This window comes from Phocoena sinus, chromosome 15, assembly GCF_008692025.1.
Source record: "Phocoena sinus isolate mPhoSin1 chromosome 15, mPhoSin1.pri, whole genome shotgun sequence".
Taxonomy (NCBI): Eukaryota; Metazoa; Chordata; class Mammalia; order Artiodactyla; family Phocoenidae; genus Phocoena; species Phocoena sinus.
In genome coordinates, this window is record NC_045777.1 from 61,912,174 (window position 1) to 61,926,706 (window position 14,533).

General features: G+C 39.5%; 1 protein-coding gene across 2 annotated transcripts in view; it reads right to left on the reverse strand.

Annotated features, from left to right (window-relative positions):
• The window catches only part of PARN (poly(A)-specific ribonuclease), a 170,222-nt gene that overhangs the window by 11,070 nt on the left and 144,619 nt on the right, over positions 1 to 14,533 (reverse strand). The window contains exon 23 of one of the 2 annotated variants that reach the window (XM_032606603.1): positions 13,431 to 13,624. The exons of the other annotated variant lie outside the window; for it this stretch is intronic. Within the exon in view, the coding sequence (XP_032462494.1) occupies positions 13,431 to 13,624 (194 nt within the window). The remainder of the gene's footprint in view (positions 1 to 13,430; positions 13,625 to 14,533) is intronic. 2 annotated transcript variants of the gene reach the window in all.

Genomic DNA, 14,533 nt, shown 5'->3' on the forward strand with positions numbered 1-14,533 from the left:
AAACTATCAAACTCTTAGAAGAAAACATAGGAAGAACACTCTATGACATAAATCACAGCAAGATCCTTTCTGACCCACCTCCTAGAGTAATGGAAATAAAAACAAAAATAAACAAATGGGACCTAATGAAACTTCAAAGCTTTTGCACAGCAAAGGAAACCATAACCAAGACCAAAAGACAACCCTCAGAATGGGAGAAAACATTTGCAAATGAAGCAACTGACAAAGGATTAATCTCCAAAATTTACAAGCAGCTCATGCAGCTCAATAACAAAAAAAACAAACAACCCCATCCAAAAATGGGCAGAAGACCTAAATAGACATTTCTCCAAAGAAGATATACAGAATGCCAACAAACACATGAAAGAATGCTCAACATCATTAATCATTAGAGAAATGCAAATCAAAACTACAATGAGATATCATCTCACACCAGTCAGAATGGCCATCATCAAAAAATCAAGTAACAATAAATGCTGGAGAGGGTGTGGAGAAAAGGGGACACTCTTGCACTGCTGGTGGGAATGTGAATTGGTTCAGCCACTGTGGAGAACAGTATGGAGGTTCCTTAAAAAACTACAAATAGAATTACCATGTGACCCAGCAATCCCACTACTTGGCATATACCCTGAGAAAACCAAAATTCAAAGAGAGTCATGTACCAAAATGTTCATTGCAGCTCTATTTACAATAGCCAGGACATGGAAACAACCTAAGCGCCCATCATCGGATGAATGGATAAAGAAGATGTGGCACATATACACAATGGAATATTACTCAGCCTTAAAAAGAAATGAAATTGAGCTATTTGTAATGAGATGGATAGACCTAGAATCTGTCATACAGAGTGAAGTAAGTCAGAAAGAAAAAGACAAATACCGTATGCTAACACATATATATGGAATTTAAGGGAAAAAAAATGTCATGAAGAACCTAGGGGTAAGATAGGAATAAAGACGCAGACCTACTGGAGAACGGACTTAAGGATATGGGGAGGGGGAAGGGTGAGTTTTGACAGGGCGAGAGAGAGTCATGGACATATACACACTAACAAACGTAGTAAGGTAGATAGCTGGGGGGAAGCAGCCGCAAGGCACAGGGATATTAGCTCGGTGCTTTGTGACAGCCTGGAAGGGTGGGATGGGGAGAGTGGGAGGGAGGGAGACGCAAGAGGGAAGACATATGGGAACATATGTATATGTATAGCTGATTCGCTTTGTTGTAGAGCAGAGGCTGGCACACCATTGTGGGGCAATTGTACCCCAGTGAAGATGTTTAAAAAAAAAAAAAAAAAAAAAAATCCAACAAATTTTAATATGAAATATTTTGCTGATAATTAAAATTATTTGACCAAGAGTTTTTTTTTTTTTAATGGGGGGAAAACAAGATACTAAACGACATATAGAGTATGATGCCAACTATGTATAAAAACGATAGGCAGGGGCTTCCCTGGTGGCGCAGTGGTTGAGAGTCCGCCTGCCCATGCAGGGGACACGGGTTCGTGCCCCGGTCCGGGAGGATCCCACATGCCGCGGAGCGGCTGGGCCCGTGAGCCATGGCTGCTGAGCCTGTGCGTCCGGAGCCTGTGCGTCCGGAGCCTGTGCTCCGCAACGGGAGAGGCCACAACAGTGAGAGGCCCGTGTAATGCAAAAAAAAAAAAATGATAGGCAGAGTAAAATACTTGTTAACAGAGTATCAAGTAACTAGGGTTTAATGTTCTTTCTAGCTTCCTTTCCTTCATTTTACTGATTTTCATAGTGAGCACATTATTTTATTAACAGAAACAACAAAAGAAACTAAAAAGTGGTAAACACAAAGGGTGACTGTTTCTGCTGATTTACCTTTCATTTAACTAGAGTTGAAAGGGAGAAACTCTGAGAGCTAAGACAGCTCCTCCCTCACGTGAATCTGAAAAACTACACAGCACACTGAAAATCTGCTGTCGTATCGTTTCCTACAGAGTGGAATTCTGTATAGGGCAAGATCCTCTGGGGTGCCATACAGGAGTTTTTAAGTAGGAAATGCTCCAAAGGGCCTGGTCGTGGGGTGGTATCCACATCAAGAAAGCAGGGCTCCCCTGGATGGTGTGTGGGGAGCCCCCGAGGTATGCCTGGAGGAAGAGGGAGGCGCAGGGAGTGTGCCGCCTCACAGGGCACACTCCTCAGTTAGGCTGAAATCTGCATTTTAACTGAGGAATTAAAAAGTTCTTTGGGAGGTTGCTGGACATCCCTAGCCTGGCCGCTCAGGTGACCGACAGCACCAACTGCAGATCGCGTTCCTGACTTGAGGAGACCTCCAACGGCACAAAGAGACCGCTGTTCTAGGTAGACTCCCTACTTCTATACTGTAACCCTAGGGGTTTAAGCTGGAAAGGTTCAGCAGATTAGTCAAGACTACAATAAAAGCTGCGGCTCTTGGAAACCATGTAAAGCTCTAATGTGTTGGGGTTTTCTTAATAAATTTATTTTTGGCTGCGTTGGGTCTTCATTGCAGGCTTTTCTCTCATTGCGGCGAGCGGGGGCTACTCTTCATTGCGGTGCACGGGCTTCTCATTGCGGTGGCTTCTCTTGTTGAGCACGGGCTCCAGGCGCGTGGACTTCAGTGGTTGTGGTACGCGGGCTCAGTAGTTGTGGCTTGCAGGCTCTAGAGCGTGGGCTCAGCAGTTGTGGCACATGGGCTTAGTTACTCCACCGCATGTGGGATCTTCCCAGACCAGGGCTCGAACCCGTGTCCCCTGCATTGGCAGGTGGATTCTTAACCACTGTGCCACCAGGGAAGCCCTGTGCTGGATTTTAAATGTAAAGTGGAAAGGAAACTTGGAACAACTCTATCATGTGACAAAAAGTCACCAGGAACAGTCCACAGCTTGGCCCTGTTCTGTGAACACTGTCTAACAGGCGCTGCCGGAGCTTCTGGCTAGTGGACAGTCCATCTTTATTTTGAGACTGGCCAGTCTCATCAGCATCAGGCCACTGGAACACAATTCACTTACTCAGCAAGAGCAAGTACGCTGTGGACACCCATCCATTACTGTCTGGGGAACATTTCTTGGACAGTTTACTCCAGCATAAATGGCACACAGAGCTGTTTCCTTTATATACCAATGAAGAATATACCTTGAATGCCCCAGTGGAAAGCAGACAGCATTACCAATCTACAATAACTGCAATAAATATAAAGGGAGGGGATTTATATTATACATTTGCTTCCTGAAAATAGGATAGAAACAACTACAGTTACGAGAAATATTTACTAAGCACATAACATGTACACAAAAAGCTCCAAAAGAGAATAATGTCTCAGACTTCCACTGCATGACTTCATCACAAGAAAATCCAGGTTGGTAGTTGTTTCTGATCTAGAACAGATGCCAGAAATATTCACCTTTGCAAAGAATCCTTTGTTTCCTCTAAAGTTTGGATAAACTTCACATTTTCCAGAGTGGTACAAGGCCTTTGCTCTGGATCAGACAGCCCTCCCCGCCACCCCCAATAACAGCTGTATTTGAATTTGCATATTTGTGATTCTGTGAGCCTTGGTTTCCTCTCTATAAATTAGATATAATGATATCTACACCTTACTTGGTTTTTATAACGACTAGACCATAAAGGACGTTCCTAGCACAATGTCCGGTATATAATATCAACTCAATAAATGGTCATTTCTTCTATAACTTAAGTCATTTTGTTATCTTGGAAGGTGTCCAGTACTTAACTCTTAGTGTATCTTTGATACTAAATTGTGTAATTAAGAAAAATGACACTGTTTTGTGTGGGATTTATCGAGCATCAGTGTCTCGGGATTGCTACGGTACATGATATTCTATGGCTGTACTTTTTGCTACTTTCCCCTCGGAAAACAGAACATTTCCTACAGGTGGAATGCTGTCTTTTATGTTTCTCATGCCTTCACTAGCAGTGTACTGGGCACCCAACGCACCCTAGTGAATCATCTGAGCACCTGTCAAGATAACGTCCCCAGTAGGAACGCTCAGGCTAGATGCCTTAGAACCCATCTGTGCAGGACAGACGGAGCCACACTGTACCAGACACTCTAATCCAGTTCCGGCCGACATCAATCCAGGCCCTCTCTGCTCCTGGGATACTCTGAACCTTTGGGAGATTCATACAGACCCTTTAGAGTCCGAACTTTGTACTGTCGCTCATTTTAGGACGTCCTTAAAGTAAATGAGCGATCAAAATCAGATGACTTACCAAGTCCAGCACCCGATATCTCGACCTACATCCAGCTGATACTATTAGGACTACATGCTTAAAACAAACCAGCTAAAGAGGATCCAGGAAACTTCCAGCCTTGCATCAGAAAGTCTTAGTGAATGGTGCTCCAGAAGAAAACTCAATGATCTCAAGTTCCCTGATTCAATTAAAAGTTAGTTGTCAAGATGCTTCTCTTTTTTTTAGCTGGATTGACAAAGAAGTACAAAAATCTATCTTTTTTTTTTTTTTAGCTCAAATCTTGTGGCAGTGACAGCTTTACTGTCAATGGGAGGAAAAAAAAACTATTTTAATGATGGTATTATAAATTCAAAACCCCAAATAACTCATAGAAAGTTTTCACTTAAAACGATGAAAGTTATAAAAGGAGCTAATCTACTGATGCAATCTATTATTAGGTATTTTAATACCTCTGAGACTGTGCTGAGATAGAAGGGAAAAAACCTAAAATCCTGTCCCTGAGAAGTAACAGATAAGTGAAAAAATTAAAGAGAATGATATGAAGGAAAGCTATTACACGAGGGGAAAAGTGCCCCCCAACATGCTTGGGGTGAGCTCTGAAAATCATGCTAACATTTAATATTTAATATTTGTGAAGCAGGTACAATGCGGCAGTGGTAACAAGTTATCAAAGATGAAGACTAAGTATGTTACAGATTAAAAACTTCTCTAATACTTAAATGAGGGAAAGGGAGACTCACAGATTCAAGAGACAGTTAAAATACACGACCCAGACTTCAAACAAGAGTTTAAGTTTTCAGTTAAAGTTAAGCTTTAGCATAATGTATAAAAGGCATCTGTGACATTTTTGCTGCTTCTTTGATTTCATTCATATCAATGAGATTCAGAAAACGCCCTGCAGGCAGATCGAGCCACATGTAAAAAGAGGAATTAACTGAAACACAATGGATTCTTGGCTTGAGTGTGAATCAAGTTCCAGGCTTCCACTCCCATCCTTTGATTTGACTGCTGGTTCCACTAACAGGGGTGACTATCAGGAAGCAAGATACAGGAGAGGAGTAATTTTGGCTTGCAGGCATCCCCCTCATCACGTAACTGTGCTTAAAGGTACTCACTTTATTGCAGGCCTGACTTAAAGGCTCTGTGATCTTGGGCAAGTCACGTAACCTTCAGGCCTCCGCTGTTTCCTCACTCCTTTTCTTTTCTTTCTTTCATTAATTTTTTTTTATCGAAGTATAGTTGATTTACAATGTTGTGTTAATTTCTGGTGTGCAGCAAAGTGATTCATTTATATATATATTCTTTTTCATATTCTTTTCCACTATGGTTTATTACAGGATATTGAATATAGTTCCCTGTGATACACAATATGACCTTGTTTACCTATTTTACATATAGTAGTTTGGATTTGATAATCCCAAACTCCTAATTTATCCCTCCTCCACACCCTTTCCCCTTTGGTAACCATAAATTTTTTTTCTATGTCTGTGAGTCTGTTTCTGTTTTGCAAATAAGTTCATTTGTATCATATTTTAGATTCCACATGTAAGTGATATCACATGGCATTTGTCTTTCTCTTTCTGACTTACTTCACTTAGTATGATCATCTCTAGGTCCATCCATGTTGCTGCAAATGGCATTATTTCATTCTTTTTTTATGACTTAGTAGTATTCCATTGTATACATGTACCACATCTTCTTTCCATTCATCTGTTGATGGACATTTAGGGTACTTTCATGTCTTGGCTACTGTAAACAGTGCTGCTATGAACACTGGGGTGCACATATCTTTTCAAATTAGAGTTTTCTCCAGATATATGCCCAGGAGAGGGATTGCTGGATCATATGGCAACTCTATTTTTAGTTTTTTAAGGAACCTCCATATGGTTTTACATAGTGGCTGTACCAATTTACATTCCCACCAACAGTGTAGGAGGGTTCCCTTTTCTCCACACCCTCTCCAGCATTTGTTATTTGTAGATTTTTAATGATGGCTATTCTGACCAGTGTGAGGTGATACCTCATTGTAGTTTTGATTTGCATTTCTCTAATAATTAGTGATATTGAGCATCTTTTCATGTGCCTGTTGGTCATCTGCATGTCTTCTTTGGAGAAACGTCTACTTACGACTTCTGTCCATTTGTTGATTGTATTGTTTTTTGTTGTTGTTGTTGAGTTGCATGAGCTGTTTGTATATTTGGGAAATTAAGCCCTTGTTGGATGCATCATTTGCAAATATTTTCTCCCATTCTGGAGGTTGTCTTTTCATTTTCTTTATAGTTTCCTTTGCTGTACAAAAGCTTGTAAGTTTGATTAGATCTCATTTGTTTATTTTTCTTTTTATTTCTACTGCCTTGGGAGACTGACCTAAGAAAACATTGCTACGATTTATGCCAGAGAATGTTTTGCCTATGTTCTCTTCTAGGAATTTTATGGTGTCATGTCTTATATTTAAGTCTTTAAGCTATTTTGAATTTATTTTTGTGTATGACGTGAGGGAGTCTTCTAACTTCACTGATTTACATGCAGCTTTCCAGTTTTCTCAACACCACTTGCAGAAGACACTGCCTTTTCTCAGGCGTCAGTTTTCTTAATTGTAAAATGGACCATCATGCCTACTTCAGAGATTTAAACGAAAGCATTTCCATCAAGCACGAAGTGCAGGGGTCGGGGGGTGGATGAACTGGGAGATTGGGATTGACATATATACACTACTATGTATAAAATACATAACTAATGAGAACCTACTGTATAGCACAGGGAACTTTACTCAGTGCTCTGTGGTGACCTAAATGGGAAGGAAATCTAAAAAAGAGGGGATAGATGTATATGTGTAACTGAATCACTTTGCTGTATAGCGGAAACTAACACAACATTGTAAAGCAACTATACTCTAATAAAAATTAATTTAAAAAAATAAAGATAGGATCCGAACATGCCACATCTAAGGAACTCAGGATGGTGGAGTGGCTGCCTTCACATGTGATGTTGGCTCCTATGTCAGAGAAGAGGTGAAGGCTCTAAGAGTCCATGTTTTTAGGGGAGAGAGCAGAAGCAAGAAGAACCACAATCCTGCAGCCTGTGGAAAGAAAACCACATTCACAGAAAGACAGACAAAATGAAAAGGCAGAGGACTATGTACCAGATGAAGGAACAAGATAAAACCACAGAAAAACAACTAAATGAAGTGGAGATAGGCAACCTTCCAGAAAAAGAATTCAGAATAATGATAGTGAAGATGATCCAGGACCTCGGAAAAAGAATGGAGGCAAAGATGGAGAGGACACAAGAAATGTTTAACAAAGACCTAGAAGAATTAAAGAACAACAAACAGAGATGAACGATACAATAACTGAAATGAAAAATACACTAGAAGGAATCAACAGCAGAATAATAGGCAGAAGAACGGATAAGTGACCTGGAAGACAGAAAGGTGGAATTCAATGCCATGGAACAGAGTAAAGAAAAAAGGATGAAAAGAAATGAAGACAGCCTATGAAGAGACCTCTGGGACAACATTAAACACACCAACATTTGCATTATAGGGGTCTCAGAAAGAGAAGAGAGAAAGAAAGGACTCAAAAAAAATATTTGAAGAGATTATAGTGGAAAACTTCCCTAACATGGAAAAGGAAAGAGCCGCCCAAGTCCAGGAAGCACAAAGAGTCCCAGGCAGGATAAACCTAAGGAGAAACATGCCGAGACACATAGTAATCAAACTGACAAAAATTAAAGACAAAGAAAAATTATTAAAAGCAACAAGGGAAAAATAACATGCAAGGGAACTCCCATAAGGTTAACAGCTGATTTCTCAGCAGAAACTACAAGCCAGAAGGGAGTGGCATGATATATTTAAAGTGATGAAAGGGAAGAACCTACAACCAAGATTACTTTACCTGGCAAGGATCTCATTCAGATTCAACGGAGAAATCAACTGCTTTACAGACAAGCAAAAGCTAAGAGAATTCAGCACCACCAAACCAGCTTTACATCAAATGCTAAAGGAACTTCTCTAAGTGGGAAACACAGGAGAAGAAAAGGACCTACAAAAACAAACCCAAAACAATTAAGAAAATGGTAATAGGAACATACATATTGATAATTACCTTAAATGGGAATGGATTAAATGCTCCAACGAAAAGACACAGGCTCACTGAATGGATACAAAAACAAGACTCATATATACGTTGTCTACAAGAGACCCACTTCAGACCTAGGGACACATACAGACTGAAAGTGAGGGAACAGAAAAAGATACTCCATGCAAATGGAAAACAAAAGAAAGCTGGAGTAGCAATACTCACATCAGATAAAACAGACTTTAAAATAAAGAATGTTACAAGAGACAAGGAAGGACACTACATAATGATCAAGGGATCAATCCAAGAAGAAGATATAACAATTATAAATGTATATGCACCCAACATAGGAGCACCTCAATACATAAGACAACTGCTAACAGCTAGAAAAGAGGAAATCGACAGTAACACAGTAATAGTGGGGGACTTTAACACGTGACTTACACCAATGGATAGATCATCCACACAGAAAATTAATAAGGAAACACAAGCTTTAAATGACACAACAGACCAGATAGATTTAATTGATATTTACAGGACATTCCATCTGAAAACAGTGATTACACTTTCTTCTCAAGTGCACACGGAACATTCTCCAGGATAGATCACATCTTGGGTCACAAATCAAGCCTTCGTAAATTTAAGAAAACTGAAATCACATCAAGCATCTTTTCCAACCAAAACGCTATGAGATTAGAAATAAATTACAGGGAAAAAACCATAAAAAACATAAACACATGGAAGCTAAACAATAAACAATACATTACTAAATAACCAAGATATCACTGAAGAAATCAAAGAGAAATCAAAAAATACCTAGAGACAAATGACAATGAAAACATGATGATCCAAAACCTATGGGATGCAGCAAAAGCAGTTTTAAGAGGGAAGTTTATAGCAATACAATCCTACCTCAAGAAACAAGAAAAATCTCAAATAAACAATCTAACCACCTAAAGGAACTAGAGAAAGAAGAACAAACAAAACCCAAAGTTAGCAGAAGGAAAGAAATTGTAAAGATCAGAGCAGAAATAAATGAAATAGAAACAAAGAAAACAATTGCAAAGATCAATAAAACTAAAACCTGGTTCTTTGAGAAGATAAACAAAATTCATAAACCTTTAGCCAGACTCATCAAGAAAAAGAGATAGAGAACTCAAATCAATAAAATTAGAAATGAAAAAGGAGAAGTTACAACAGACACCACAGAAATACAAAGCATTGTAAGAGACTACTACAAGCAGCCCTATGCTAACAAAATGGACAACCTGGAAGAAATGGACAAATTCTTAGGAAGGTATAACCTTCCAAGAGTGAACAAGGAAGAAATAGAAAATACGAACAGACCAATCACAAGTAATGAAATTGAAACTGTGATTAAAAATCTTCCAACAAACAAAAGTCCAGGACCAGGTGGCTTCACAGGTGAATTCTATCAAACATTTAGAGAAGAGCTAACACCCATCCTTCTCAAACTCTTCCAAAAATTGCAGAGGAAGGGACACTCCCAAACTCATTGTATGAGGCCACCATCACCCTGATACCAAAACCAGACAAAGATACTACAAAAAAAGAAAATTACAGACCAATATCATTGATGAATATAGATGCAAAAATCCTCAACAAAATACTAGCAAACAGAATCCAACAATACATTAAAAGGATCATACACCATGATCAAGTGGGATTTATCCCAGGGATGCAAGGATTCTTCAATATACGCAAATCAATCAATGTGATACACCATATTAACAAACTGAAGAATAAAAACCATATGATCATCTCAATAGAGGCAGAAAAAGCTTTTGACAAAATTCAACACCCATTTATGACAAAAAAAACTCTCCAGAAAGTGGGGATAGAGGGAACCTACCTGAACACAATAAAGGCCATATATGACAAACCTACAGCAAACATCATTCTCAATGGTGAAAAACTGAAAGCATTTCCTCTAAGATCAGAAACAAGACAAGGATGTCCACTCTCGCCACTACTATTCAACATAGTTTTGGAAGTCCTAGCCATGGCAATCAGAGAAGAAAAAGAAATAAAAGGAATACAAATTGTAAAAGATGAAATAAAACTGTCACTCTTTGCAGATGACATGATACTATATATATAGATAATCCTAAAAATACTACCAGAAAACTACTAGAGCTAATCAATGAATCTGGTAAAGTTGCAGGATACAAAATTAATGCACAGAAATCTATGCACTATACACTAACCTATACACTAACAACAAAAGATCAGAAAGAGAAATTAAGGAAACACTCCCACTTACCATTGCAACAAAAAGAATAAAATACCTAGGAATAAACCTACCTAAGGAGGTAAAAGACCCATACTCAGAAAACTATAAGACACTGATGAAAGAAATCAAAGATGACACAAACAGATGGAGAGATATACCATGTTCTTGGAAAAATCAATACTGTGAACATGACTATACTACCCAAAGCAATCTACAGATTCAATGCGATCCCTATCAAATTACCAATGGCATTTTTACAGAACTAGAACAAAAAAATCTTAAAATTTGTAATGGAGACACAAAAGACCCTGAATAGCCAAAGCAGTCTTGAGGGAAAAAAAACGGAGCTGGAGGAATCAGACTCCCTGACTTCAGACTATACTACAAAGCTACAGTAATCAAGACAATATGGTACTGGCACAAAAACAGAAATATAGATCAATGGAACAGGATAGAAAGTCCAGAGATAAACCCATGCACCTGTGGTCAACTAATCTATACAAAGCAGGCAAGGATATACAATGGAGAAAAGACAGTCTCTTCAATAAGTGGTGCTGGGGAAACTGAACGACATGTAAAAGAATGAAATTAGGACACTCCCTAACACCATACACAAAAATAAACTCAAAATGGATTAAAAACCTAAATGTAGGGGCTTCCCTGGTGGCGCAGTGGTTGAGAGTCCGCCTGCCAATGCAGGGGACATGGGTTCGTGCCCCAGTCCAGGAGGATCCCACATGCCGCAGAGCGGCTGGGCCCGTGAGCCATGGCCGCTGAGCCTGCGCGTCCGGAGCCTGTGCTCTGCAACGGGAGAGGCCACAGCAGTGAGAGGCCCGCATACTTCAAAAAAAAAAAAAAAAAACAAAAAAACCTAAATGTAAGACTGGACAATATAAAACTCTTAGAGGAAAACATGGGAAGAACATACTTTGACATAAATCACAGCAAGATCTCCTTTGACCCACCTCCTAGAGTAATGGAAATAAACAAAAATAAACAAATGGGTTCTAATGGAACTTAAAAGCTTCTGCACAGCAAAGGAAACTACAAACAAGACGAAAAGACAACCCTCAGAATGGGAGAAAATATTTGCAAACGAATCCACGGACAAAGGATTAATCTCCAAAATATATAAACAGCTCATGCAGCTCAATATTTAAAAAACAAACAGCCCGATCAAAAAGTGGGCAGAAGACCTAAATAGACACTTCTCTAAAGAAGACATACAGATGGCCAAGAGGCACATGAAAAGCTGCTCAACATCACTAATTTTTAGAGAAATGCAAATCAAAACTACAATGAGGTATCACCTCACGCCGGTTAGAATGGGCATCATCAGAAAATCTACAAACAACAAAAGCTGGAGAGGGTGTGGAGAAAAGGGAACCCTCTTGCACTGTTGGTGGGAATGTAAATAGACACAGCCACTAAGGAGAGGTTCCTTAAAAAACTAAAAATAGAATTACCATATGACACAGCAATCCCACTACTGGACATATACCCTGAGAAAACCATAATTCAAAAAGACACATGCGCCCCAGTGTTCACTGCAGCACTATTTACAGTAGCCAAGTCATGGAAGCAACCTAAATGCCCATCGACAGATGAATGGATAAAAAAGATGTGGTACATAAATACAATGGAATATTACTCCACCATAAAAAGGAACAAAATTGGGTCATTTGTAGAGACATGGATGGACCTAGAGACTGTCATACAGAGTGAAGTAAGTCAGAAAGAGAAAAACAAATATCATATATTAACGCACATTTGTGTAATCTAGAAAAATGGTACAGACGAACCAGTTTGCAAGGCATAAATAGAGACACAGATGTAGAGAACAACTGTATGGACACCAAGGGGGGAAAGCAGGGTGTGATGAATTGGGAGATTGGGATTGAAATATATACACTAATATGTATAAAATAGATAACTAATAAGAACCTGCTGTATAAAAAATAAATTCGTTTAAAAAAAAACAGAAAAAATAAAGATAAAAAAAATAAAAGCATGAAGTGCAGTGCAGGGTCATCAGCAAACACCTGGTCAGCAGTGGCTGTAATTTCTGTCACCATGTCTGCTAGCTGACCAGGTTCTGGCCCGATCTCCTGAGCAGGGCCTTTCACAGATGCTGGCTTCCCAGCAAGCCCCTTCCTTGCCTGGTACTCAGGTCCTGCAGAGGGTCTGTGCACCAAGGGCTGGGTTAGCTCATGGGGCCTCCACAGCATGTCTGGGGGACAGAAAGGATACGGGACTTGGCTCACCTTCTCATTCTGCTCTTACTAGCTACCTGGACCTGCATATTTCTTCGCCTCTCTGAGTCCAGACTTCTACATCACTAAAACAAGGATGAGTCCCTATGTCAGGGCTGTTGTGAGAATGAAATTCAATCAGGAAAGAGAAGGTTCCAGTGTCTAGCACATAGTAGGCATACAACATGTGTTCATTTCCTGTTTCTTTTACTCCTTACATAATTCTGCTTACGAGAGAAATTCAGGTGGCCTGGGGTTTTGCTGGGAACAGTGAAAACTCTGCTACTGAAAGTAACACATGTAGGAGTAGGCCTCTGTGCAAATTCACATGTACATTTAAAATACTGAGGTGACTTTACATACATCAGCAAAACCTCTAAACCGTGGAGGACAGAGAGAAGGTTACCAAAACAGACTTAACCATCTTTAACAAGGAGGCCCCCACCAAGCCTCACTCTATCAAGAGCCAGGGCTTTTCTGAGATTCCTCAAATTAAATTAAAATGATCTGAAAAACATCTGGTCCCGTTTTAGGCTACGTGGGCTTTGTTATCGACTGAAGCCCTGCTATAATCTCTCCCCCAAAATAAGAGTTTCTAGAACATTAAAGAAGACACAGCTCTAGAACCTTAGTGAGATTCAATACACACCTGTTGGAGAAAGGTCCTTCTTCATCCTTTTTAATTTCTTGGCCTTTTTCCTTCCCTCTGAGAGGGATTCTGCACAGGGATCTGTCTGCTCAAGCTCAGTGTCAGAAATCTCCCCTGATACTCTGGCCTCCAGGACACCTTCTGCTTGACTGGGACTCAGATTTCTCTTTCCTACTGTGCTGGTGGCTGTAAGACTGAAATGCAAGTGGAACAACATGAAAGGTGTTGAGAGTAAGTGTAAGACTAAACCTATAAAAATATTTTAACACTCTTAATTCTATTAACACTTAACTAGCAATCAAACAACATGGGTAGCTGCTGCCTGGAGGTGCAAGTTAAAGACCTTACTGTGAACTGAAGTCTGAAAGTTTACCCACAACAAGCTTATTCAGAAGAAACTTCTACACCAGGCTTGTGCACAGATATACACAAATCTAAGCTGTTCATAGTGTTTAAAAGAAAAAAATTTTAAAGAAAATTCCTGGTCTTTATTTTGATAGAGTTACCCTAACAGAAGAGTAGAATAGTAGAGCGACCATAACAAAATAACAGTCTGGATTACATTAAATCACAAGATAGCATTGTTACTTGCATGCTGCCTGATGGATACACAGTAGAGCAGGAGAATTCTTGAGTCTGCCGGCTGTCACACCGCTCATGCATTTGAATACACTTAAAAGGTATACCCCACCTTCATATAATTCTCTTCCATTCCAAAAAGGTGACTTGTCAAGATTATAATTAAACCTGGCTTCATTTTAAAAGCTTTATAGGATTTGACATGTTGAATTAGATCAGATTACATGTCCTGATTTTCCTTAAGAAAATATGTTCCCTGAATCAGAACCTGATAATAACAGAGACCACAGGGCCAGTGTGAGTCCTGTCTCCTCTAAATGAGTCTTATAAACAGGTTTTTTTTTTTATAGCCCCCACGTTATGAAAAGCATAAAGAATCTAGTCATTCCCCCTAAGGGAGGCCATTCAGGCACAGAGTGGGGTGCGGAGAGGGAGAGAGAGAGAAAACATGAGCAAGCTCCTGTGTCAGCCCTCCCTAGGAAGTGAACGCTTTATTTTATTTTTAAATATATTTATTTATTTAC